The 27982-nt window shown below is 41.3% G+C and overlaps 1 protein-coding gene across 11 annotated transcripts in view; it reads right to left on the reverse strand.

Moving 5' to 3' along the window:
- PALM2AKAP2 (PALM2 and AKAP2 fusion) overlaps positions 1-27982 on the reverse strand; it is a 531488-nt gene that overhangs the window by 218953 nt on the left and 284553 nt on the right. For 3 of the 11 annotated variants that reach the window (XM_016960332.4, XM_016960329.4, XM_016960330.4), the window contains exons 7-8: positions 21330-21431; positions 9934-10629 (exon numbers count right to left, since the gene is read on the reverse strand). The exons of 2 other annotated variants lie outside the window; for them this stretch is intronic. In XM_016960332.4, the coding sequence (XP_016815821.2) occupies positions 9934-10629; positions 21330-21431 (798 nt within the window). 11 annotated transcript variants of the gene reach the window in all.

Here is a 27982-nt window from a genome sequence, read left to right on the forward strand (position 1 = left end):
AGGTCTACTTGGTAGTACTGAACTACATTCCCTTCCAAAGTTCTAATTTTCTCATCTAATTCCTCCTGCTATATTTAGAGTTCATCTGGTAATCATTTGCCCTCCATGATGAGATATAATCCCCAGAATCGAATTATGAGGTTGAACTATATGGAACTGTCAATAGTCAATATTATGGATCTACAAAATGGCAATTTCATAAGGTTCAATGTACTACAAAAGTAGTCACAAATCTAAAGGAGGCCAAAGAAGCTTCCCTTTCTATACTAGTTCTGAAACACACCTGAACAGCTTATAATCTCTATATTTGGACAGCATGAGGCCTCTGGTTGGGCAACAGACACTTTCTCATTATAACTAAACTAACATTTGTCATCTACTTCCAGCTTACCCAGTGCTTTTAATAAATATAATTTCCTTTAACTTCACAACAACACTAGGGATGAATGTAAGCACATGACTTTCCATATGCTCCTACATTTGAACCCGTTGGTATGCTCCACAACTGTGGGATGTGTAATGTGCTATCATGGTTCCAGCCTACCTAACTACACATTAAAAAGTATTTCAATTAACAAAGAGAATAATGTAAAGAAAGCCCTGCCATTCACTGTGTAAGATGAATCTGACAAAACATAGCTCCACACACAACTGCACTAAATGCTTAGGTACATAGGGAGCACCCAGTTCTGGTATCCCCAGCACTTTTGATGAGGACAAGATGTTCTTGCATTTCCTCCACGTTCTATTGGTTGAAACTCTTGTCAATCTTAACCTGGCGGTTTGAGCAATCTATAAAACACCATTCATATTTCCATCTTTAAAGTTACCTTCCATGCATAAAGACATTTAAAAAATCTACCATGGAACCCAACCAGATGAGAACTCCCAACTGCTTCATTTCCTTAATATCCTCAAAGAAAACCATTTTCTGTGACAGCTCTGCAGGTGGTAGGCATCATATCTACTCTTCATTCATTCTTTCATGCAATAATTTTTTGAAACTTTTTTTTTGGAGCACTTACTATGGACCAGGCCCTGTTTGAGGCCAGGGGTTGGCAAATTATAAGCCCATAGGCCAAATCGGACCCAGCATTTGTTTTTGTAAATAAAGTTTATTAGAACATGGCCATACTCACTCATTTAAATGTCATACATGGCTGCTCTGCAGCAGAGCTGAGTAGTTGTAACAGAGATCATTTGGCCCACAAAGCCAAAACTATCTGGCCATTTATTGAAAAACTATGCTGACCCTGTTCCAGGTAAAGAGAGGTGAACAAGAGAAACAAAGTCCCCACGTGTCTTCAGATGCTCTTAAACAGCAGACTGCACCAGATGAACCCTGTCACTTAGCCTAAGGGGCAGCCCAAGTTTGATCACAGTCTGGGCTGCTGCTGGGAGCTTGCAAGGAACAAGAAAAGGATGACAGTTGTGGAGAGAGACGTGCAAAGGGGGTTAGAGGGAGGACATGTTGGGAGATTGGATTAGTGTAGAAACCAACTACAACAGGTGGGCCATGAGGATTCCCACCAAGGGGCACCCAAACCGGTGGTCCAGGTACCACATGTATCAGAATCACCTGGAGACATTATTACAAATGCATGCTACTGGGCCCCACCTGGGAATCGGAATCTGAGTTCCAGAGGTGTGACTAAGCTTCCACATTGTTAACAGGTACCCCCGGGTGATTCTGAAGCACACTGGAGTTTGAGAGGCACTGGGTTAGTGTTTAGTTTTAGTGAACAGCGGAAGGTGCTCCCAACATGGTCTGGCCTGAAGTCCGCTAGTGGCAGGTGAGAAGGGGAAAGAATCAGGGCACAGACACACAGAGGTAGATGCAGTGAAAAGGCAGTTTATTGTCTATTAATACTGTACAGAGGAACAGAGAGAAGCTACAAGTACAGCATCAGCTGTCGCTGGCAGTGTCTTTTCTGAAGTCGGTTTTTATTTTGTTTTTCATCTGAAGGAAACAGAACAGTCAAAGTACACTTCAGGTTACAAAGTACAGCAGCTAGCCCAGTAAGCTAATTCAGAGTAAGCACGACAGGCTCCCACCCCCACCCCCACCAACCAACCACAAATGAAAGTATTTACAGAGACGTCACTCACCCCGAGTGAGATGCTAAAGCTGAAAATTTCACCAACAACCTACATTCACTGAAAAGCTGCATCAGACACAACATTTTCTGGAACCCCTGTATGATTTTGACTCTCCTAAGTCAGGAGCTTGAGAGGAGGAAAGAATGTTCCAGCACCCTGCAAAGAATAGAACTCTTCCCACCTGCCAGAATAGGATATCACAGAATTGGAGTTGGAGCTACATACAGAATAGTTTGGATCAGGCATTGCCTGGTGGCCTCTGTGTATATCAAGACCTGTCATTGCAAAACTAAGTGACTGGATGTCTCCCTGCCCACTTAATCTCGAAACCGAGAGGTTCCTTAGTAATAAGAGATTAGAGTAAACTGGCTCTCCATTAGCACCTTCAGGCAATTGCATAGTTCTTTCATTTTTGGAGTTGTCTCCATGACAGCAGTGTTCACAGCTGGGCTGGAGTTGGGCCTGTTGGAGAGATTCTGGTGATGAAGGAATTTAAGCGATTTGCATGGGAACCAGAGGGGTTATTTCTCTTGAAAATGGAGTAGATATAACCTTGTCTTGTTAGAAACAGGGTCTTGATCTCTTGGGTAGTAGAAAAAGGCCTCATCCTGAGGAAGGATGATGCTTGGGAAGAGAGTCTCACAAGAGTGGTGAGTAGTTTCTGAGACATGACAACTCTGTTAGCCAGACAGAGGAGCAGGTGTAGGGGAAGAGCTTCAGGAAACTGACTGTGATAGGGATGGGACTTCAGGAATTTGACAGAAACTTGGGGGAAAATATTCAGGAACTCTAAAAATTCAGAATCTCCTTTATGGATAAAGACAATCTTTTCCTGTATCTACTTAACTCTAAAAATACAGTGTAGCCCTGTGTTATGTAGAAGGCCAACTGATAATTGTTTTTTTGTTTTTTTTTTTGAGACAGAGTCTTGCTCTGTTGCCCAGGCTGGAATGGAGCGGTGAGATCTCAGCCCCCTGCAGCCTCCACCTCCTGGGCTCAAGTGATCCTCCTGCCTCAGTCTCCCAAGTAGCTGGGGCTACAGGTGTGTGCCACCATGCTGGCTAATTTTTATATTTTTTAGTAGAGACTAAACAACATGGTCTCAACATGTTGCCTAGCCTGGTCTTGAACTTCTGGGCTCACACTATCCTCCTGCCTTGGCCTCCCAAAGTGCTGGGATTACAGGCATAAGCCACCACGTCTGGCCCCTATAAGATTTATATTGGTGGTTTATCTGCTTATGTGTAGACTGAAGATGGTCAGAGGGCTCTGACTCACCGTTTCATATATATTTCTCAAATGCACCATAGTAAGTGGTCCCTTAACCTCAAATGTGGCAATTACTCCTTAAATATGTGAAAGATTTGGACTTTGATAGTTTCTGGGCTTTGCTTGCATTTAAAACAGCTATCTCCTTCCCAAAGATTATTATATATTATTAAAAGTATAGCCCAGAGAGCTATCAAGCCATCTATCTAATCTACCTAATGGCAGGTATAGAAAGCTCAATCTTCCAACCATGGCCTATTTGGAAACACTGGATCTCATGTAATGGCAGTGCAAGGCCAAGTGACAGGCCCTTTGTTCATGCCCCCAAGGCTTGGCCTAGTGCTATAGGACTCCCCAGAAAGTTACCTTTAATGGAATGAAGAAATAGCTCAGTCAAGGGTGTTTTCCAACTCAAGCTCCATAATGCATATAGATTTCATTATAAAAATACTATTCCTTAAAAAAATACATAACTGTAAAATATTCCATTTCTACAGCCACTCCTATTCTCACCCATATCATCCTACTCATCTTCGACTATAACGAATGGGCACATTCCTCAGTCATGGCTCAATCATATAATTTGAGTCCATCTCTCTTGCTTTTTCAAGCAATGCCAACTGTGCTTAAAAATATGCTCCCAGATCCAGTTGGGGGTCTGCAAGTTTCCTTCTCTCACAGTGGGAAGGACTGTGAGGAGATGACTACAAGAGGTCATGCGCTCCATGTGGCCTGTCTCCCTGAAAGGCAGGGTGTGATTTTGCAGGCTTATATGAGAACACAGATACGTGTTTGGTTGGTAGACGGGCAGAAGTAAATCCCAACCTATGCCCACTTTAGCCCCTTTGGGCCACGCCTGCAAGGTTCTGCCTCAATGCTCCTGTAATGAAATTCACAGCTCTGAAGAAGGCTGGGTAGGAGTGGGGAAGAGAATGTTGTGTTAATACAGCTTTGGAATACAACCTGCGTTTTTTTTTTCCAAAAAGGACAGAAAAGAAGAACATAAACAGTGATGCTAAGGCAAACTGTCAAATGGCACATCAGTACTATTTTTTGTCATTCATTTTGTTAACATCACAAGGCAGATACATTCTGTAAACATATATACCATACAGTACATTAACCATAGGAAAATAAAAAGAAAGCCACCCTGTAATTCTTTTCTTTCTGTATTTCTATTCTTTCACTCCAGAAGGACTGTCTGAAGTCTAGGGAGAATTTTATGATTTGTGAGATGTACTTTTTATTTTTATTTTTTGTAAAAATGCAGTGACTTGCAAAAAATAGCCCCAGGTGATTATGAAGAGGCAATATGAGGAGAAGACGACCCTTTATACCTCAACCTGTAAAAACTTAGAAAACAGACCCAAAATAGAAAAAGTCATTAATTTCAGAAAACATCTTGTTTTCTTGGTTAGTAAAAGAGAACATTGAAAAATTATTTTTATAAAAGTTAAGGCTGTCCAGATCTTTGATGCAGAAAGTCTGCAGTCCCCAAAATTACATATTATATTTTCATATTGAAATCAAGTTCTTTTGTGCGACAGTTCCGACCTTCTTATGTTATACTGGAAAGGAGAGGGGAAGCAGAGGCTTACTTGAGTTATATAAAAATTATGCTGGGGAAGCTGGTCTAAGGAGCCCTGGTAAAATTCCCCTTTGTAGTCTTTATTCTATACCTTTCTACATTCAAACAATCAGTATTTTGGTTTTTGTTGAAATGGGAATTTTACTAAGAAGTTTGCTGAAGCTATGAAAACACAGATACATATCTGCATTGTGCTCCTAATAAACGACTTTTCTTTTTCCCTAGACAATGCAGGAAAGTTTTCCTGGTAATACCAGAAGAAGGCCTTTGTGAAGTGAACTGGTGGTAGCAGGAATCAAACATCCCATCTTCCTCATTAATTAAGTTGTTTTATTATACAAATAACTGTGTGCTCTTGCTGTGTTGTACTATCCAATAGAACAAAGGATGTTTTCAGATTCTATCCTAATCACTGGAGTTCAATATACCTTGATTAAGAAATTGAGGAGCACCTGAAAGATCGTGTATTTATGAAGTTTCTGAAACACCTATGTCTTACTTATGCTGAGAATCTGTGGTTTCAATAGCAAATGTGCATGTGGCAAAAATACAATGTGAAATGGCTCACTTTGGAATGATTTTTATTGTAAACTAATATGGCAGGAGATGAGGTTATTTCTTCCAGGAAAGGACCTGTTAGTGAGTAAAACTCTCCAGTGGGTCCAGGGATGAGCAGAGATGACTGAGCTTCTAGATTTCAAGTAAATAAGAAAAAGTCCTCGATGCTTATTCTGTCTATGTCCATCTGCATTTTATATTGGCAGGGCTAATATTTCTTACAAAGGAAGACCTGGTATAGTAGTTAGATTTTGTCTCTATGACCATGTTCCCTCCCTCCTCTTTTGCTACCCATTGGTTCAACTGGCATTAAATAAATGGTAATTTTCAAGGGTGTGCTGTGGTCCCTTGAAATGAAATTCTGCAGGAAGTAAAGAGAAATCGTCTGTTTTTACACTTGGCCTCAACATTTTGCTCCAGAGATGATATTGTATCTCTAGGAAACTCTCTCTTATACTTCCCCTCCTTTTATAAAAACTTGACTTTAACCAAAACAAAATATTCTACTTGCTTGTAGATAAAATACATTTATCAGCAGGAAATTAAATGGAATAGGTAGACGTTTTAAGCAAATACATGTCTATTAACATTTTGGAAAGGAACCAAATCAAATTAATAGAATTTGAGTTTCCTGAAAGCTTCTGAATAATTCTAAGATTGCTCGGAAGGCTCAAGGAAACTGTGTTTTAGGTTTGGCCATAAGGGCATTCCCTACCTTCTCTTCCACCCCATCACCAATATTAAATGATGTCACTGGACACTGTCAAATCAGTTTTAGAGGCAATTATTATTTTTTTGCTTATGCAAGGAAAATAATATGGGTAAAAGAGATACAAGCTGAAAAAATTCCCCTTAGTTTGTCTTATTGCACACTAAAAGAAAGAAAATATTTTTAAGAAGTCAAGAATACAGAAGTCATTAAGATTTTTCAAGATATGTAGAATTAATCTTTATCATTTTAACCATTAAAGAATCTTTTATTAAATGCCATTGAAAATCTATTTGTATACAAATGAGATACCCCCCCTTTTCCTTTTTTTTTTTTTTCTCCTCTTTCTATTTAAAAGGGAACTGATTATATGATTTTTTTTTTCTTTTTTTTTTTTTTGAGATGGAGTTTCGCTCTTTGTTGCCCAGGCTGGAGTGCACATCTCGGCTCATTGCAACCCCTGCCTCCCAGGTTCAAGCGATTCTCCTGCCTCAGCCTCCCGAGTAGCTGGGATTACAGGCATGCGCCATCACGCCTGGCTAATTTTGTATTTTTTTTTTAGTAGAGATGGGGGTTTCTCCATGTTGGTCAGGCTGGTCTTGAACTCCCGACCTGAGGTGATCCACCCGCCGCGGACTTCCAAAGTGCTGAGATTACAGGTGTGAGCCGCTGCACTCGGCCTGATTATATGATTTTAAAGGAAAGCCCAACTAATCATTAGCTCAAAAAAGATCATGGTTTTGCAGTTTCATTACTGATTCTTTAATTAGTTTGGTTATGTAACCAAATACCCTGCATTTTTGGAGAGTGTGATACCACACATAATAAAATTTACAGAGAGAATGCCAATGGCAGCAGGAAAGGCAGCATGTTCATAATCACAGCTCCATGTACACTATCATCATGAAGGGTAGTTACTTGCTGCTATAGGTGGGATTATAGGTCTCATCCCATAGAAGTACTGGCTAAGCCTGAATTCCCCATTATGACAAGAAAATGATGGGACATATGCAAATATATACGCCATATTCAAACACACCTTCATTTACTGTGGCTACAAATAGCTCGAATAAAGGTAACACATCTTACTTCAGTCCATTAAATGATAAGCTTTACTAATAAAAGTATAGAGAGAACTCGAATTCATATAATTTGCTAATCATTATTCCCCCATAATAGTAATTAGTGAAGAGAATACAGATAATCATTAATCTTTAATTCTTGTGTGTAGTGTTGTAGTAAGATGTGCAGATCATTTTCTTTATGAGTAACTAGTTCACTTATGCAAGGGTAGGTCCCTTCAGGGAATTATCTGTCCTGGAAGATTGATTCTGTTTATCAACCAGCAAGCTTAAAGGTTCTACATTCTACCATTTCACTCACTAACTGTGCTTAACTTTTTAAAACTCACATTGAATAGCTTGAATCTCCAAGTGAGTAGAAAAGATAAGCTATGGTAAACTTTCAGATTGTTTCTTTCTTAAGTAAATCATTAAAATAACAGATTGTCCAAGACATTGAAACTGTTTTCTCCCTCTATGTAAATAGGTTTATCTGCATGCCAGTTTATGTAATGTCTAAATGATGCTTCAGTGACCACGTACTCAGGAAAATGAAGCTGAGAGTAGTGGAATTTATAAGCATCCAAACCAGGTTTCTCGATAAAATAGCAATTTTATTCCATTGCAGCTGCTTTGATGAACTTGAGATTTAGAGATATTTCCCTCAGTTATTCAAAACCAAGCTTTGGATGAAATAATCTTCAACAGCAGAACTTAGCTCCTTTATTTTTCTCTTCTTTAACGTTTTCTGTTTATGTATAGGCGTAAACAAGATGAGTATAATAAAAATAAAATGACCCATTTTGTGCTCATTAAAATGCAATTATTTCAGAAAATTAACTTTGAAAAGTAAAAACTGATGTTTTTACCTTTCCTGTTGAAGTAAATATAATTTCAAGCCAGGAGATTAAAAAAAAAGCAATAGATTTAGCACTGAGCAAGCAAAATAGGTCAAATTAGACAGCTTCTATAATAAAATTTTCTCAAGACTATCTTATTTTTTCTGATCTACTTTCCACAGAAGTTAGACTTGAAGAAGTATATCATATGTTTTTTCAAAACTATATACTATGGGACATAATTTTATGAATAATTCATAACAATGCTATAAATGGGCAAATAACTTAAAGTTAAGATAACTCTTATTAAAACCAGTAATCATGTTATATCTTTATTTCATTACTATACTATTGTTATTTTATTAAATTGTTTCCCTTTGGTTTTACTACATATGTGGCTTTTTGCTTTGGGGGAGTGCTGAGAAGGTATTTCAAAAACTGTTCATTGTGTTCTAGCTAAAAAATATTCTTTGCTCTTCTGGAATCTCCAGAAGCTAAAAACAAAACAATGCCCTAAGAAGCTCAGCTATGTGCCACTTAATATTTGTTATGAAATTAAGTGCTTAACATTGAGAAGATAGGTCTTTCTTAATTTTTTAAAGTTTTTTAAAGTTTTTTTTTTTTTTGAAGGGCAGATAAACCTACAAGTTGAAGTTACCTAAAACATTCTCTTTCTCATGGGGCCAGAAAGAAAAGAGTATGGATGCAAGGCTTTGTAATCAACTGGGGAGGAGATGAACAGTTAATGCATTACAGCACCATCCATGATGAAGTGGGAGCATCATGGCAACCACTGTAGGTTGGAAAGACTGTTTTAGAAATATGGTCACTGCAAAGATACTTCTCAAGATGATCTCCTCATTGAAAATAGATTAACATGACCAGAAAATATCCAGAAAAAAGAAACAATATAAAAATTTACATTTTTTTTAAGAGAATAGAAACAAGGCTTGTGAATTTGCCTAAGTTTGGAGATCAATTGCTACTGATGCTTCAAACAATGTTTGTTTCATGTCCTTAGAAATTTTAAAATGGTGCTTCTTATATAAAGGGTTCATCGGTTAAACCATAGAAAGAGAGACAACCGCTGATGGGCAGGTTATGGAATCAGTCCCTACATTTCAGCTGTGACAAGCTCTGGGTTCTTCTACATCGACTTCATTTCAGTTTTAACAGAAAGAAAGCCATGAATGCACAATACTGTAATCTGGAAGCTTATGTAAGGCAGCAAAAAGCATCACCCTAGATCGGACAGACTAAGTAAGGTCCACTTTTGGCTACACTAGCAACCGGCTAGAGCCAACAGCATTTTGCCACACAAGATATAAAAACAAAGATCCACAGCAAAGGAGGCAAGTGAGAAACCAGAGACATGGCAGTGTGTGACTACGTTACAGGAACACACTACAAAATGAAACCCCCAGTGCCAATGGGTTCAATTCCAGTCAAGTGAGTTAAGGCTACCATATCACTGGCTGATACGAAGAGTCCATTCCAATCGAGCAGGAAGGAAGTGATTCACTCTTGAAGACACAAGGAAAGGTTTAGAGGAAAAGCAAGTTCTTGGAGAGAATGAAGCACACACATGCACGTTGTCTCTCAGGTGAGGAAAAGGAAAAAAAATGAGAGAGATCAAAGCAATCCAACTGCAAGGCAAGGCAGGTGTTTGCTTCCAGTTCACAGTATTGCAGTTAGTGGTACAGTGAGGTCTACGTGAGTGGTGGAGAGTACAGGCTGCCCAGAAGAAAGGAGAAGAAAGAAGTGGTCACATGACAACACAGCATTGACAGCGCTTTTTCTTTTGGGTACCTGGGGCTGGCTCTGTAGCTAGGCTCTCTTCCTTCCCTTCTGGGGATGAGGGCTCTGTGGTGTCTGAGACCGGCCTCCCGGACACAAGCTCAGCTGCGTTCCCGTCAATAGTGGACACGTCCGTCACTGTCTTCTCCCTCAATGACTTCTCATCATCTTCATCAATGAGGACCAATTCAGCCTTGATGGTTTCATCATAGCCTAGCACCTTTTTCGTCTCCTCTTCATCCTCGATATTTTGGTAGCCCATAAAAATCATGGTGACGGGCTGATCCAAGTTTGCCTCCGGCCCTGCAGCGCTGGGGGCTTGGGCCTGCTGCCCTGGGTTCCCGGAAGAATGGTCTTTCCTAGACTTATGTACCATTTCTAACTTAGCTTCTTTGCAGAGCATGTGTTCCTTGGGATGGCTGAGGCTCCCATCTGCAATCACAGTCCTTTCGGACACGTGCCCTCCTCCTAAGCTTGATTGTCCAGCCTTCTGAATAAGCTCTTCTACATCCTTTGTGCTTAATTTGTGCACTCCATTTTCTACTACGGTGCCTCCTGAGCGCACCTCATACACTACTTTGGTACCGTCATCATAGACTTTGACTCCTTTCTGATGGACCCCCTCTGGGCCAATGGTAGATGTAGAGAGAATCTTGGTCTCTCCTGTTTGTTTGTCTTTCTCCACATTAATTTCCATGGCGTACACAGCTTGAATGAAAACAAGAGAAAGGAAGTGCATGTTACAACAAAAAAAGCCAGTGAATGGTTAATTGCCAAACAGACAAAAAAAAAAGGTTTTGTGCCCTTTCTATTCTAACTGCCAAGCATCTTGAGTGTTAGAGTGAGGTGCGCACTGTGAATAAAGATGGTTATATCTGTATTTTAACACAGCAGTTTAATGCACTTGGAAGACAGATGCACGGTTGCTATATCTCAATGGCACTCACACATTTAAGGAAGATCTGCTAAAATGAGGGCACAAGAGACTTTAGATCTTAGTGTGAAGAATTTCATGGAGGCTGGCAACATGCAAACTACCTTGACTGAGGGCTTCCCAGGCTGACAGACAATTTACAAACCCTTGGTTAAAATGTGTTCCAGGTCCAAAATTTTAAATAAATAAAAAAACCTCTTTCATCAAGTGTTTTCGTTTTCTCTACATTTCCACAAAGGTTTTCATAGGTGGGTCATGGCTATCCTCCACTGTACTATACAACAGAATATTTTCAACAATTGAAAAAGCATGGGAGCATTCATATTATGTGCCCTGTGAGTACTTCAGTCACTAAGCTAGGTACCTAAAATAAGAACTAAGAAAAGAACAAGACAGAAGTAACATCACATAGGACACTGGAATTTGAAGACAATGATCGCAGAAGGCCTCTTTCATCTTCCATGCACAGAGTGCCAAGTCCTGCTGCCCACAATACCTTTCCCATCTGTTGTCTTCTTTTTGTTCCATTAATACCTTTCCCATCTGTTGTCTTCTTTTTGTTCCATTGCTACTGGTCAATGTAAGACATTCACTTCCTCTTCCCTAGATTGTTGGAAGAGCTTCCTACCTGGTCTCCCCCTCCCCTTGCCCCTGTCTCTCAGTCTTGTATCCTTTCTAATTCATCCCAACTCTTGCTGCCAGTCTGGGGTTGCTAAGGACAGCTCTTTCCTGTCCTATAGACTCTTGTGACACCTCATACTTCCAAACTGGTCTCTTCACAGTCTTCCTGGATGGGAAGAAACTGTGCATCAGGCCCATAGAGCCACCAGGCTCCAGGTGCCCTTTATCTGGATGTGCCACGAACCCATCAAACTCAGCAGCTTCCAAACTGACTCCAGCTTCTTCTATCAAAACTATTCCACAGTCTCCATGCCAAATAACAGCAGCACTGCTACCTAGTCTCTCAAGCCACAGGCCTGAGAATCACACCTGACTTGTTCTTTTCTTCCTACTTTCTTTCTTTTCTTCCTACTTTCTTACAGCCAAACACTCACTGACAGTAAATCATTCTACTTCAGATATATCTCATCCATCTCCTCACCACCATTTCTGTCACCAAGGCCTTAGTCCAGGCCCTCCTCTGCTCTCTGCACAACAGCCTTGCTTTTTATTTTACCTAACACTTCTGTCTTCTTGCTCTAGTCTAGAAGACTGCAAACTGTGGCCAGAGGGCCAAAGACAGCCTGAGCCTGTTTCTGTATGGCCAGAGGAGCTAAGAGTGGTTTTACACTTGTAAAGGGTTGTTTCTTTTAAAAAAAAGAAAAAAAAAAAGAAGAGGAAGAAGAAGAAGAAGAGAAGGAGAAGGAGAAGGAAGAAAAAAGAAGAGGAAGGAGAAGAAGAAGAAGAAAGAGAGGAAGGAAAAGATGGAGGAAGGAAAGAGAAAAGAGAAAGAAAACAATTAATGTGTGACAAAGACTATATGGTCCACAAAGTCTAAAATAGTTAAAATCTGGCCATTTATACAAAAATTTTGCCGACCCCTGCCAGCCTGTGCTCCATCCTGCCCACAGTTACTTGAGTCATAAACCCTCTGTTGGTTCCTTGTGTCTTTAGAAAATAAACACCAAACTCCCCAGCATGGCATATAGTTCCCTTCAGGATGTGTCTGCAAACTTCCTTTCTAGCCTTGTCTTGTGGGCTCTCTCATTCTTTACACATTGTGGCCATAACGACTTCTCACTATTCCCAGGACACTCAACTTCCTCCCACGGCTGCTCATCTGTGTGCCTGCTGTCCCTCTGCCTAGAGAGCCTTCTGTTGCTCCTCCAAACTTCTAGAGATCTAGCCCATCTGCTTGTCATTGTCTTGAGTCCCTACCTCTTTCTGAATAAGTTCCCTGTGTTAAGAAGATCCAAACTATCTTTTCAACCATATGTTCTAGTGCTCCTTTTCCGTTTAGCACAACCAAATAACACCATCCCAGACCTAAATATCTTCTGCTTTTGTTAAGATTCCCTTCTCCTGAAATGTCTTTGTTTTGAGTTTCTACATATCCAAATATAGCCCATTGATTAACGCCAAGGTCAACTGCCTCCTCTTCCATAAGCTTTCTTTGATCCTTCCATCTCTAAGTCATCCCTCTCTTAAAATTTTCTCAATACTTTTTCTAAACTTCTCTGAAGGCTCTTAACAATTACCACTCAGTTGTATAATTATCTGTGGGAATGTTTCATCAGCTTCATAGATTTTTAGGACCTTTTGAGGGTTAGTTTCTTGCCCAACACCTATCCATGATGCCCCCTCCCTGTCAGCACCTACCTTAGAGCCATTTGTATAGCAGGTACCCAATATACACATCTCTCAAACAAAGGCTAATAATTCAAGAGTCTAATATGGTTGTTGTAATCTAGTAACAAATACTTTGTATAATAGGACACCAATGAAACGGTACACACAGTAATTAATGTTTGAACTTGTTTGAAAAAATAACAGTGATGATATTGTTCCATCTGCTTGCATAATAAGATACACTCTGTTCCTGGTTAACACTTAACTAAAAAGATTATGAAACAAAATCCCATGTTTGGTCCATTTGGAAAGTTTCACTTGTTCAGCATAAAGATCTCAAGTTTCTTCAAGTGACACAATGGGAGGCCAACCAGCATTTGTCATAGAGGTGCATGGACACACACAATGACTGTGTATCCAAATAAACATTTATCTCAGTTAGTTCCTGATTTCTCACAAAATGTGCCATCAGAAGAATAGAATAGGCATTTAAAATTTGCATGGACTCCAAAAGCCTGTTCTTGAAATATAACACTTATTTTAAAAAGCAGTTTGGGATTAGAATATATCTTATCACTATTAACACACTCATGGGACACAGTTATAAATAAGGAAAGTAATAATTGTTAGTTTGTAGGTACAATATCTAATTATTCTGCAAACATTCAGTTATCTGTGAACAAATCCACACACTGGCCTGCGATCAATACAGAATATGGAACAAAATATTTCTATTTTTATATCCATATGTGATAGGATAAAAATACAAATTATTAACATGGGGATGTTTACAGATATCCCTCTCCCTCTGCCCACCAATGAGAATGCTGATCATTGTTGGTCCAATTTTCTGTCATTTTAATCTTTGCCTGTTCTAGAATCAGAGCCTGGAAGAAAGGAGAGATGATGATGAAAAGTTCTTTGCTGGAAAGGTTAAGTATATCCACATAATACACAAATGAGAAAGAACGAGTTTAGTGGGAAAGAGAGTAAAAACTGTGTGAAATATGCATAGAGAAGGAGTATTTTGTGGTGGTAAATGATGCTTTAGAGCAGGTGATATGTGGAGGAAAGAAAAGCGAATATGAGAATTATTACTTAGTGGAGATATAAATTAGGTCCCTTTTATTTATTTATTATTATTATTATTATTTTGAGACAGAGTCTTACTCTGTCACCCAGGCCGAAGTGCAGCGGTGCGACCTTGTCTCACTGCAACCTCTGCCTCCCGGGTTCAAGCGATTCTCCTGCCTCAGCCTCCCAAGTAGCTGGGGTTACAGGCATATGCTACCAAGCCTGGCTAATTTTTGTATTTTCAGTAGAGATGGGGTTTCACCATGTTTACCAGTCTAGTCTCAAACTCCTGACCTCAAGCGATCCACCCTCCTCAGCCTCCCAAAGTGCTGAGATTACAGGCGTGAGCTACCGCACCCGGCCAAGGTCCCTTTTAATATCCTTCAGGAGAAATAGTTAAAGAACAGAACACCTTCTTAATGGTTTTTTGGTGTGCAATTTTAAGCTGTAGTTCTTTAAACGTGATATGGCTCTGGGATTGAACCACATGTGACATGGTTTTACTAGGGTTACCTATTTATATTTACATGTTGTACACTATTCCTCCAATATTCCTAGAATATGAGCATAGAATATTTTAAGAATTTTAATATAATTTTATAATAAAATAAACTTAGATACGTTATGTCACAAAATGCATATGTATTTTTTTCCTAGATAAAACATAAGGCTTCAGAGGAACCACAAATCACACTTAAGAGTGTGATTCTACATTCCTTTCTGCATTCACTCTTTCCTCCAGTAAGAACAAAGGCGAACACTTTGAGAAGCTCTGACTTAACCCAAAGGCAATATTTCGTTTTCATGGATACATATATGAGAATGTTATCTAGGCCTTTTAGAAAGCCATGCAAGAGGTGTGAATGTTTAAATGTCATCTTTATGAGTAAGCATTTATATTTTGCTTCAGTTCTCAGCCAATAATATACAAAAGCATGAACCAGAGTGCATATGAACCAATAGGAACATAAGACTTACGTTTTCAGTGCAATGTCTTATTTTTGATGCACAAGATTTTAAAAACTCTTCTACTTCCTGTTGCTGCCAAAAGTTTATACCAATGGCCTCTCACACTTATCATCCCTTTGTCTCTAACCACAAAGCACAAAGCATACTCTCTAACCTGCCCTGTCTTCTCTCCAGCTTCTCCATGTCAGAGGTACACTACAATTTGTATAATGATGAGGGTCAAAGGGCTTGCTGCCTTTGTTCATCTTATTAAAAAAATGAGGAGGGAGTGCTGTTGAGGGGTGAGGGCTTTCTGGGGAGCCCTGAAGGAAATCTTGAAACATACATGGACATACAGAAAAGTATTTGAAGGAAAGCTCTGGAAATTTTCCTGGATGAAGGACCTGGGGAAGAAGGAAAAGAAATAGAAGACAATTCAATGGAAGTTTCACTGATAGGCTGGCTGAAATCTGGAAGTATGTTCTTATTAAATTATGTATTTAATTATTGATTTCCAAACCCTATATACTGATGACAATGAGATTGGAGTATATAAAGCATATTTGCTACTCCTTCCAAGAAGCCAGCGAGACAGCTGAGTAATATGCTGTTTTTAAGAATTATTTTATTTTATTTTATTTTAATATGCTCTTTTTATTAAAGAGAGTAAGAACGAATGTTGCTAGCTTATTCAAAGGGATACAGATGAATGACTGCATGGATACTTTGATTTTGGGCCTCCGCATTTGGTTTTCTTGGTTCTTACTCCCTAATAATTCTTTCATCAATAGGGAAACGCCCTGAAGGAGTAGAGACATTAAGTTGAGGTTGAGAATTCCAGTCTCTAGGTTCTGAAAACACCCAGGTGTGGAGCGGAGTGTGAGGCCTCTGGGGAAGGTGCCCACCTAAAAACCAAGGTGGTAGTTTTGAGCAGAGAAGCGATTGCTCTGCAGGGCCCAGAGAGATGGGTCTGAGGAGCAGAGAATGTTTGGTTCTGATTCAGACTTATCCCCCTGGCTCTACACATGCCTGTGTTGCCTGTTGCCTTCACCTTTGGCAGAGTGAAAGCAACTGCAAGGGCTGTAGGGAGCCTAGAGAAGAGGGAACAAGAGTAACCGACACAAGCAAGGCGGGAAGAGCAATGGACATGAATACATTTGAGCATCAGTCCAAGAGCATACAAAACAAGACTATTCCAGGAGGATGGAAAGTTCAATCATTGATTCAGGCTTTTCCCAGCTCACTTCCTTTCACTCACTGTGATTACGGGAGGAGGAACAGGCTGAGAGCCCACATCTAAAATATAAGCACCACATGTTCCGCTGTCATTAGTCAGGGAGATGGGAGGAGGGAGAAAGATAGGATCTGAATTCCTATGCAGATCACGCCCCATTTTGGGGCTTCATTTTCTCATTTGTACAATGAAAGTTATCCAGATTTGATATTTTATGGTGCTGTGAACACCCTGCGTGGTTCACGAGTCAGTGATGCGTAAAGTACAGTAGGAGAGAAGCAGATCATAAGTGTCATCCATGGGGGGTCAGGGTCATCTCAGTAACAGAAACATCCAGGAGTTGGCATTGCACCTGGCATGTGATAGACAAGCAATGCACATGGTTGACTTATTGAATGAACACACATATGGGTAGTCTTATCCCTTCGAGCAAATGGTTATACATATAAATATGTGTTCACATATTATCTTTCGGCTGGAAATGTAAAAATGGCTATTGTGATGTCAATGACAATAAAAATGAGGAAATTAATTCAGAATGGGTTCTCCCTCTCATCCGAAAGCACAATCTCTAACTTCAAAAATATAGTTAGATAGAAGGAATAAGTTCTAATGTTCAATACAGAGTAGGGTGACTAAAGCCAACAATAATTTATTGTCTACTTCAAAATAGCTAGGAGATTTTTGAATGTTCCCAACACAAAGAAATGATAAATGTTTGAGATGATGGATATCCTCATTACCCTTTTTTGATCATTATACGTTGTGTGAATGTATCAAAATACCACATGTACCCCATAAATATGTACAATTATTATGTATCAATAAAAAATTGTAACTCCCCCCAAAAAAAACAGTGATCAAAAATTTCTGTGAATCAACTGTTTTTCCAAGACACCTCAGTAGTAACAAAAATAAGTCAGCAAGGGTGTGATGTTGATGGATAATAAAGGCAAGCCAATTTCTTGTGTCTGATTTTGCTTCTATTTTTGGTCAAGAAGGAGAGTTTTCAGCCTGTAAAGTGCCAGAAAGAAAGTGGCAGAAAGGGAAGTGAAGCCCAGATGAGCAGAGAAGATTGGAAAATAACATAGCACTGCAGGGATATAAAGGCTCTCAGTGCTTTGGGATCAGGGTCCCAGTTCCCTTGTTGAATTTGTCTCAAGAATCTTGAACATCAGGAAAGGTGCTGGAAGCTGACACTCAAAGGTCTGATTTTCAAAAATGAGAATGAGGGGATTCTAAACTACATCGAAGGAGCTTGACATCATGGCTAGCTAAATTCTAAAGTTAATCTTCAAAGAACAGAGATGACTAAGAGCCAGCATGGGTTAATCAAGCAGAAACTATGCAGATTAATCTCATTTGCTTTTCTGTTCAAGGTCTCTGGAAAGAATAGGCAAATTGCATTTGAAAAGATCCAGAGTATTTGGATTATCACAAAATCCCTTATATTCCTGTGGACTACACAGAAACATGTGCCTTGGGTGTTAAGACAATTAACTTGTTAGTGGTTGCATGATCATACCCCAAAGATGTCAATTTAGGGTTCTCGAGGGCCAAGAGATCTCTAATGGTGTGCCACAGGGCTCTGACTTTGGTTCCAACATGCAACATTTTTAGCAATGAGATGATAAAAAATAATAAAAGATTGCTTTTTCAGATTTGAGGGGGTACTAAACTGAGAAGCAAAGTGAGGCTATGAGGATACCATAATCATGAGCTACAAAGACCCTAACAATAGAGAAGAGGGTTTTCTACATTCAAAACTTGTTGAGGCCTAGATTCAAGTGAAATCTGATGTGGAAACACAATATGTAAACATGAGGATGGAGGAACTGCGCGTGTTTGAAATGGGAGGGAATGTCAGAGCCCTGTCAAATCCCATGACATCATTCCCTTCCCCCACTTCCTGCTGTGGTTCCTCAGTGCCTCCATGAAACCCGCAACATTCTTGAGAGACAATCTAACAAGAAGAAATTTAATAGTCATAGCAAATCTACAAAGGACAGAAAAGTGCATAGCTCATGCTTATTTTTGTCTTTCGAGATTAAAAAACAAAAGAATTCTGTAGGTCCTTCTATGTATGAACAGGTGAAGTAGTATATGTATAGCTAGGGGAAACAGACTGAACATTTCAACTGAAATGACTCAGAAACAACAATTCTATGGATAAACGGAGTGAGGCTGAGCAGTGGCACACATGAAATGACTTTGAGGCCTTTCAAAACTGAAGCTGAAAGGCCACATTGCCAGCAAAGTCAGCCATATGGTCTGCAGCGTCGTGCTCAAAAGTCAGCCATGTGGTCTGCAGCGTCGTGCTCTATTTTGGGGGTGAGCAGCCTAGCTCTGAAGGCATTGGGTAGCTCTGAGCATGATACATCAAGAAGACTAGCAACCAAGTGAAGAGCGTGCAAAGGGGAGGGACAGGGATGGCAGAGGGTGTCTAAAGGCAATCTCATCATCTCAATACCAGCTGGAGAGACTGGGACTGTGAGCACAAAGGGGATTTAGAGTGAGGATCTGGGAAAAACAGGAAATAACAGTGACTTTCTACACTTGAAGGGAAATTAGAACTTAGATGTGCTCTGAGTAGCTCCAGGGTGCAGGATAAGGATAAGTGGGTGGAAGATGAAGGCAGACAAATAATGGCTCCATCAGAGGAAGAATTTCCCAATAGTCAGAACCAACCAGAGGTGGAATGGGAAACTTGGAGGAAGATTAAACACGAATCACAGAGGTGTGTGACCAGGGTTTGAGGACCTCTTCACAGGGCTGCTATGTTAAGGATTCAATGTTTGGATAAAGGATTGGAATAGATGTCTCCTAATTCTGAAAAGCAATGATTCTAAATAAATTCCCATTTATACAGAGTCCCAAACCTTCCAAATGCCAAACAACCAGGATATTTGTTATACTACTCAGTAATGACAAGTGACATTTGTCAAAATGTCCCTGAGGTTATATAAATTTCCAAAAGGACATTCCTAAAGCAAGATGGACTGTATCTAGGAGAATTCCAGTGAGTACCCTTGGTTGGTAAGCCACACATGCTCTGTGTAGTCACCATTAACCATAATTGATCATGAATCTGAACATCCCATTCCCTAAACAGCCTGGACAAAGGAGTTCATCGTAACAAATACAATTCCTTCCATAGCTCTGCTTATATGTAATCCCACAGTAGATGCATTTACGCAAATTAACTCTTAACTAATCAACAGAAACATACGTAAACTTACTTTGAAAAAGATTCTGATCACATTATACTTTAAAAAATGCATTGGCTTTTAAAATCATGTTTTGCAGGATCTTCAAAGATAAAGGGAGCTGGGTTGTGGTAATAACGTGTATTGCTGCTTACACAGCACTACAATCACATTCATGTGTTACTCTTGAACTTTAAACTCTTTGACTACCCACACTGCTCAAATTCTTTTTCTCTCTCTTAAAATTATTTCTCATACATTGTCCCTACCCTCCCATAAGCTGATCCATATGTTGGATCATATCCTGTGTCCCTTGAAGTGCAGGAACTCGTGCAGAGGACCTGAGAAGTTGTTTACCCACAACTATCAGGAGCCATCAACACCCATATCTCTAATAACCAGAGGGAAGGGGTGTGACTCTTAAACACATTTTACCTAAGTTGACCTCAGAAGTGTACCTCAGAAGTGTACCCTGGAGTACTTAAAGAGTCCAATGTTAAAGTGACTGCCAGTGAGTCCTTTGAAGCATAATGCAGGTTGCGGGTTCCTGTTTATCCATCCTGTCACTGTCCAGGAAGATGTGGAACTGGCTCCGGATTGACCAGATACCACTTACAGTCCCAACCATCTCTAGGACTCTGTGAGTCTGTACATAAAAGTAATCTGCTAAGATGTTTACAGAGATGCCCAACAGATATTTAAATTAGCCAGTGGACGTGACAACTATGTTAATTCTTACTTGCCTTTTATTTTACTTTTGTATTAAAATAAGTAGGGATTCTTTGCTTCATGAAATATTCAGGTTGGCCTATATAAAAGATATCCTCTGGCTTAAACATTCATGATTGTTTTACTTTAAAAAATCTGCCATTATGTGATTTATTTTAAATGTACACTTACCTAGAATATGCAAAGCAGAATCTGATACTCATATTTGAAGTCACCTATGTTGTAACTAACCATGCAACCTTGGGCAATTCATTTTTCCATTTAACCCCCAGCCCTCAGCACATTTCTGTGTAGATCACAAGGGCTGGTGTACAGATTTATTGCTTGCATCCTTCCAGTTCTGATTTCTGAGGCATGTCTGCATTAAGCAGAGCAAAGCATGGTTCTCCCTACACTCAACACTCATAAATGTATTATTTGTAAAATTTCCAATTGTGAGACACATTAGCAAGTAACATGTGTTCTTTAAATTGCTTCTTTTCCTCCCAAATATACCACAGTGGCTAAGAAATAACTCCAGAAATGGGAAGACTTAGGAATATATGTATTCATAATATACAAATAGCACAATTCCCAAAGGATTCTGTAAAGACACCACAGGCTTTGAAAATATTTCCCATCCAGCTTCCACCATGGATGGCTCTCTGAATCTGTATATTTCCAATGAGGAAAATGAAAATCCCTGGAGGCAGAATACAGATTAACTTTGAGAATAAACACAGATATAAGGACCACAAACACCAAAGAAAGACTCCCCCGAAGTTGGAGGTGAAATGCCGTATGATTTCCTCAGAACTCCTTCCCATTTGGTCCTCAATTACCCATCTGGGGCTGATGCCTGCCTTGTGTGGCCACTGTGAAGGCTGCATCTGAGGCTGGGCTGAAGGTGAGCTCCCCCTATGTAAGGATAGCAGGGCACTCATCTCATTAATAAAGCTCAGTGAAATGCAAGCCCCTTGGACCATCCTAGCGTCCAAAGGTCCCCAGGACTTACCAGCCGCTCTGCTGGTCCCGTCCTGCCCAGGTGATGGTTCTGCTGTTCGTGAACAGAGGATTGGCAGGTCGGGAAGCTGGGAGGAAATGTAATTTACTGCATCTGGTAGCAGAGAACAGGGAATACAATTAGTCACAGTGTTGGGAGGCCCAATGGGTTCACTGCCGAGACAGCAGCTTGTCTGCCCTACATAATGGACCGCTGAGGCAGCCACTGAACAGGAGGATCAGGGTAAACAAAGACAAGCATTTGCCCAGTGACTGGTATTCAGCAGAGTAGCTGAGGCAGGAGGGATCCTGGCCAGAGAGCTCAAGCCCCAGGATGGCTCTATGTATTAGAAGAGTCATCAGAAATCTCTAGATTCTAGGAGGACAATGAGTTCAGGGATGGGGGGAAGATTCAGAGATGGGCTTGTGGGAGCCATTATCAACTTGGTGGGATTGACAAATAGAAAACATCGAACTAGAAATGTACATTAAACAGTACTGAAAAACAGATCCATTCTCTGAATCGGAAATAAAGCTTTCTGTGTCTGATTATTATGGGGTTCATTCCCTGAACTGGCGATATAGCTTTATGAGCCTGATTCATTCAAAAGACCAATTTTATATGCATTACAACAAATAAACAGACTTCAGAATTGATCTCATGTTCTCAATACCACAGGCTGGTGTTTCAGCTAGAAAGTCCTGAGATTCTAAATGACAGCACCCCTTGAGCCCACCATTAGCCCAGTTGCAGGGAATGTTGCTATGCAAAAGAAGGAGCCCATTAGATTTGCTTGGGCAAATATCTCGACAAGCCTCTTTAGGGAGGTGAGACATGAGGAGCATGAACATTAGCAAGCATGCCAAGGTATCAGAGGAAAGGAGGAAACCCCTGAGGTAAGACAAGACAAATCTGGGTACACCCCAGAAAGAAGTGGGAAAGTGAAAGCAGGAAGATTCCAGAAAGCTGGGCACCATGAGATGTGATCCCTTCCTAGCATCATGACCATATCACAAAATCCTGGAACGTCCATCAGTCATCAATGGTTACATCTAACTGCTCACTGTAGGTCTACACTGAATATCCCACAATCACCTCAAACTCAACATGCGCAAAATGGACCTTGTATCTCTGCTCACCTGCTGCTTCTCCTGTCCTCTATCTTGGCTCACGAGCACTGCAGTTCACCTGGGATCCTCAGCAGCACCCTTCACTCTTCCCCCTGCTGGTATCCAATCTGTTCAATAGCCTCTGCCTCTGTTCAAAATCCTCCGCATTTCTCATCACTGACCCCTCCTCTGACCCCACTCGTACTGCTTCCATTCTAGCAGCTTTCTTTTTCATTTCTTGCTGAAGAGGATTGCAAACACACACTGGACTAGGCTTAGTTCAGTTCTAGACCAACCAGACCCTTTTCTGACTTGCAAATGAGTCTGAACAATCCAGAATGTATTGACATTAGACCATTATGTTCATAGGCAAAGGTAGAGTATCTCTAAGAAAACAGATTTTTCGCCGGGCATGGTGGCTCATGCCTGTAATCCCAGCACTTTGGGAGGCCAAGGCGGGTGGATCACCTGAGGTCAGGAGCTTGAGACCAGCCTGGCCAACATGGCAGAACCCCGTCTCTACTAAAAATACAAAAATTAGCTGGGCATGGTGGCATGCACCTGTGGTCCCAGCTACTAGAGGGGCTGAGGCAGGAGGATCGTTTGAACCCAGGAGGAGGAGGTTGCAGTGAGCCAAGATTGTGCCACTGCACTCCAGCCTGGGTGACAGAGTGAGACTCTGTCTCAAAAAAAAAAAAAAAAAAGATTTTTCCATATTAACCATTTGGGGAGAAGGAATGAGAAAGGAAGATTAGAACAGCAGGACTTAGGGTGGAGTGAGGCTCAAGTTGCTTTCCCTCTCAGGTGCCTTATATGTGTTGGAGCTTGGATCCTGGATAAGGCAGACATGGTTGAAGGCACCCCTCACTGCAAGGAAGGAAATTGAGCCTTTGAGATGATGGTGGGCTGGGAGATGGCTGGAAAGCTGCCTGCAGGGACCCCCTGAAGATGGTTTTGGATTTGAGTCAGGGGCTGTGAGTGAAGCCACATGTCTGAAGTTGTGCATTATTCTCCATGTTGAACTGCACTTCCATGATTCTCTCTCTTTTTTTTTTTTTTTTTTTTTTGAAATGGAGTCTCACTCTGTCACCCAGGCTGGAGTGCAGTGGCGCAATCTCGGCTCACTGCAAGCTCTGCCTCCCAGGTTCACGCCATTCTCCTGCCTCAGCCTCCCGAGTGGCTGGGACTACAGGTGCCCACCACCACACCCAGCTAATTTTTTGTATTTTTAGTAGAGATGGGGTTTCACTGTGTTAGCCAGGATGGTCTTGATCTCCTGACCTCATGATCCGCCCACCTCGGCCTCCCAAAGTGCTGGGATTACAGGCGTGAGCCACCTCCATGATTCTTAAACTTAGGTCACAGACTTCTCTTTCCTTTAATTCCCACTGTGGAACGCTGTGGGAAGGGTCTGTGCCCCAAAGCAGCACAAGGTAGAACTAGAAAGAGCAGCAGCTTGAGGTCAGTGGTCCTGAGGGGGTAGGGGCAGGTGGGTGACAATTGTCCGTGGGAAGAGTGAAGCAGTAATCTAGGACTAGAGGGTCAGTTTAGGAAAGAAGGGATGACCAGAGCAGATTTGTAGAACTTCCAAGATTCACTGATAATTTCCAGAAATCTGCGGAATGGGATCTTGGTGAATTTGACTTTCTGCATTCAAATAAGATGGAGGCTGGAGCCCAAGTGAGATCTCATGGACTGGTCACATGTGTGTCTGCATACTCAATGTTTTAGCAGTTAAAAAAAAAAAAAAAAAAAAAAAACTACTTACAGACAGGGAATTTTCCATCTGAAAGAACATGTGATTCCCAGGGCTTATGTCTCAGCCTCCTCCAGGAGACAGCTCCCTGCCAGATGGGAGCGGATGATGGAGTTACCTTTGCCAGATGTTTACTGGCTACAAGCTTGAAGGCTACAGCACTTGGAGGGTTGGGCTACATGGCTTCTGTTAAGAGATAAGGGAATGGGCTGGGCGCAGTAGCTCACATCTGTAAACCCAGCACTTTGGGAGGCTGAGGCAGGCAGATCACTTGAGGTCAGGAGTTTGAGACCAGCATGGCCAACATGGCGAAACCCTGTCTCTACTAAAATGCAAAAATTTGGACTGGTGGTGTGTGTCTGTAGTCCCAGCCACTTGGGAGGCTGAGACAGGAGAATCGCTTGAACCCTGGAGGCGGACGTTGCAGTGAGCTGAGACCACGCCACTGCGCTCCAGCCCGGGTAACAGAGTGAGACCCTGACTCAAAAAAAAAAAAAAAAAAAAAAAGAGAGCGAGAGAAAGATAAGGGAGTGGAGAATGGGGCATCAGAAAGAGGACAGAGCAGCCCCCTCAATATATGATTAAGTACTAAACCCTAAGGTTATATAGACAGGAAGTGTCTGATAGGCCAGCACAAAGAGTAACAAACAGGCCTGCCAAACCTTCAATGGGAAAAACTTCTTCAGGTGGCCTCAATTAATAAGCTGCCCTCTTCCTGCCAAAGTCAGAATAGTCTAACACTATTCTCCCCACTGACAGAGAAGGTGGAAAGCAGTAACTTATACAGTAGAAATTAAAGATGAGTACTGCTTCTTAGTTCTAATCCTGCTGAAATATTTACAGTAGCTATGAAGAATCTAAATAGCTACAGCCAGAGAAACAAGATTGATGAAAACTCTTCTTAAAACATAACTTAGGCTGGATGCAGTGGCTCATACCTGTAATCCCAGCTATTCGGGGGGCTGAGGCAGGAGAATGGCTTGAACCTGGGAGGTGGAGGTTGCAGTGAGCCAAGATGGCACCACTGCACTCCAGCCTGGGTGACAAGAGTGAAACTCCATCTCAAAATAAATAAACAAACAAACAAACACATAACTTACAGGCAGCTGAAGATTGAAGTTTGCGAATAACTGGTATGAAGGTTTTGATGTGGGAAACGCTCTAAGCCACCACAGACTGGGATGGGATGGGAACCTAAGAAGATCCATATCATACACCAAGGACTGAGATAGGCCCAGGACAGACATTTTCCTTTGCCTGTTCTGGCAAGAGTTTTGCATCAGCTCCCTCCTCAGTGGGTAAAGAACAGAGTTAGCACCAGATATATACTATATGCAATTTATAGGTGTACAAGACATTATGCCTAAGACAGTGAAAACCAACCCACCCAATAGATGAGCATTCTGCTATATAACAACGTGTGTTGGCGGGGGAGGAGAGTGGGTGTCAGAATGTATATGACCAGGAGATTCTACTGAAGAATAGAATAAATTGTTCTTGATTGCCCACGCTATCATGCAATCAAAAGCCACTGGTGATCCAGCAGTACGGTACCTCTATTTCCTCTGCCATGCATAGAGGGACACACTTAGATTACCTGAGATGGGGTCATTACACACACAGACACCAGCAGCTATCTCATAGCACCTCATGAGTTGGGATGCTTTTGCTGCTTATCTGCAGTGTCTGTATAGTTACATAATCCTAACTGGACCTGGATTCTGTAATCTGCATGCATCAGAAATTAACTGTGTTTCTTAAGTCACCATTGTTCTATAATAATATCTGGTTAGTTTTTTGTAGCAAGTTGGTTGATTCTAAGAGGGTCTTGGCAACTCGGGGCCTTTGAAATTGAAGAATGAGAAGATAAAGAGACATCCCAAAGTCCCTCAACTGGGATGTGCTTCACCACATTGTGACTCTATATACATCAATCACATTCTGGGATGTATGTGTTCCCGCCTTCAAACTTCTTTCTTTGCTAATAGATGTGGTATGACAGATAAAGAGGTCACCCAGGCTTGGTGATAACCACAGATGGCAGGAATTATAATGCAGGGTGACAGGTAAGACCATGGAAACTCTTCCCTGGGCCATTTCCCAAGAAATGAGATCCCTAAGACTTTTGCATCCTCTTAAGCCTGAGCTCCCCCATCCTGGAGGATGGAGTCTGTGGGCAACTTTCCCTGCAGGCTCTTTTCAGTTATGACTAGGCTTCTTACCACCTCTACGAATGGCTTAGGTGGATGAGTGAAAACAATGGGAAGCAATGCAGAAGAAAATGAAAGAAGTTTGAGGTAAAAATGAAAGAGGTGGTGAGAGTTTATGATGCGGTTGCATTTTTGCTTGTTAACAAGTCACAGAGTATGACAGGTCTCCATGCCCCACACAGACTCCTCAGGAACATGGCATACAGGGTCTTTCCCTTCCCTAATTATCAGAGAGATGTCTAGGGAAATTCCTGATTTGAGAAGGGAAGGGAAAAAAAAAGTGAAAGCATAAAAGGCCAACATGCACTCTTTGGGTAGGTGTTCATGGGTCAGTGTCCCACACTGCATCCCAGCCTGACATGCACTGTATTATTGCTAATTGTGTGGCATGTCTCAGGTCTTCCCAGACTCAGGGAAGCCTGCCATCCTCCCCATGCTGTACCCACAATTCCCCAAGGCCACTTCCTTAATCCGTGCCCCACCCCCAAAGCACAGAACAAGTGCCCTGACTTGGTCACACCATAGAGACTTCCTAGAAGTATTGTAGGTCCGCTTTTCCTAGAGTCCTTGCTAGCTTGGACATGACTTGGCCCTGCTTACATGTACTCAGAGCATGAAGTTTAATTTAGTACCTTCCTAAAGATCACCTGGGGAGACAAAATCCAGGTCTCTTGCTAGGGGAAAAAAAAATTAAAAATCACAGGTTTGTTTGTTTGTTTGTTTGTTTGTTTTGCCAAAGTCAGAACTATCCTTCATGCAAATACCTTTGACTAATCCAGAGAAACACATTTTTAAACCTTTCCCCGTATATTTCCAAATGACGCTGGGAAAACACTGATGCCAATTCTTATCCTGGCTCCTGATCATCTTCCTAGTCTAGAGGTTGACCTTTTCTGTTTGTTTTTAATACAAGACCTTGCTATCACCCAGACTGGAGTGCACTGGTGTGACCATAGCTCACTGCAGCCTTGAACTTCTGGGCTCAAGGGATCCTCCCACATCAGCCTTCCAAAGTGCTGGGAGTACAGACCTGAGCCACCACACCCAGCCCTAGAATGTGACTTTCTAAGAGCCAGGGGAGCAGACAATATCTGGTCTTTCCAACAAGTCTCTGCACTGTAAAGCAGGTCTAGCTGAGGGCCAAATAAAAGTAGGAATCATGGGTTTGCAGCTGAGGATAGGGCGCAAGGTGAAGGGTGAGAAGTACACAATCTCAAGTTCATCCCCACGGTCCAGGTAAGGAGAGGAGAGGACAGAGGAAAGGTAGGGAAGGTAGAGAAGGTGAAAGACCTGCTCTTGCCACCAGGAAGCCAGGACCCCACTCCTACCTTCCTATGCTCTGAACCAACTATCCCACACAGGGAGGGAAGTTTTTGCCCAGCCCTGTTTCTATGGAAGAAACGACAGTTCTCTGATCAGAGAGAGAGAGAGAGAAAGCAAAGAAAATCCAGAGGCTGTAGAAAGGTTTCCCAAACACCAAATATTTTCCCCAAATTTCTTAAACTTCTCATGTGTGTTTCAACCTGAGGACCTAACCACCAAGACAAATGGGCTCATTCCTACAAGGGACCAGGTCCTGATGTTAGTACT

The sequence above is a fragment of the Pan troglodytes genome, chromosome 11 (genome assembly GCF_028858775.2).
Source record: "Pan troglodytes isolate AG18354 chromosome 11, NHGRI_mPanTro3-v2.0_pri, whole genome shotgun sequence".
In the NCBI taxonomy this organism is placed as follows: Eukaryota; Metazoa; Chordata; class Mammalia; order Primates; family Hominidae; genus Pan; species Pan troglodytes.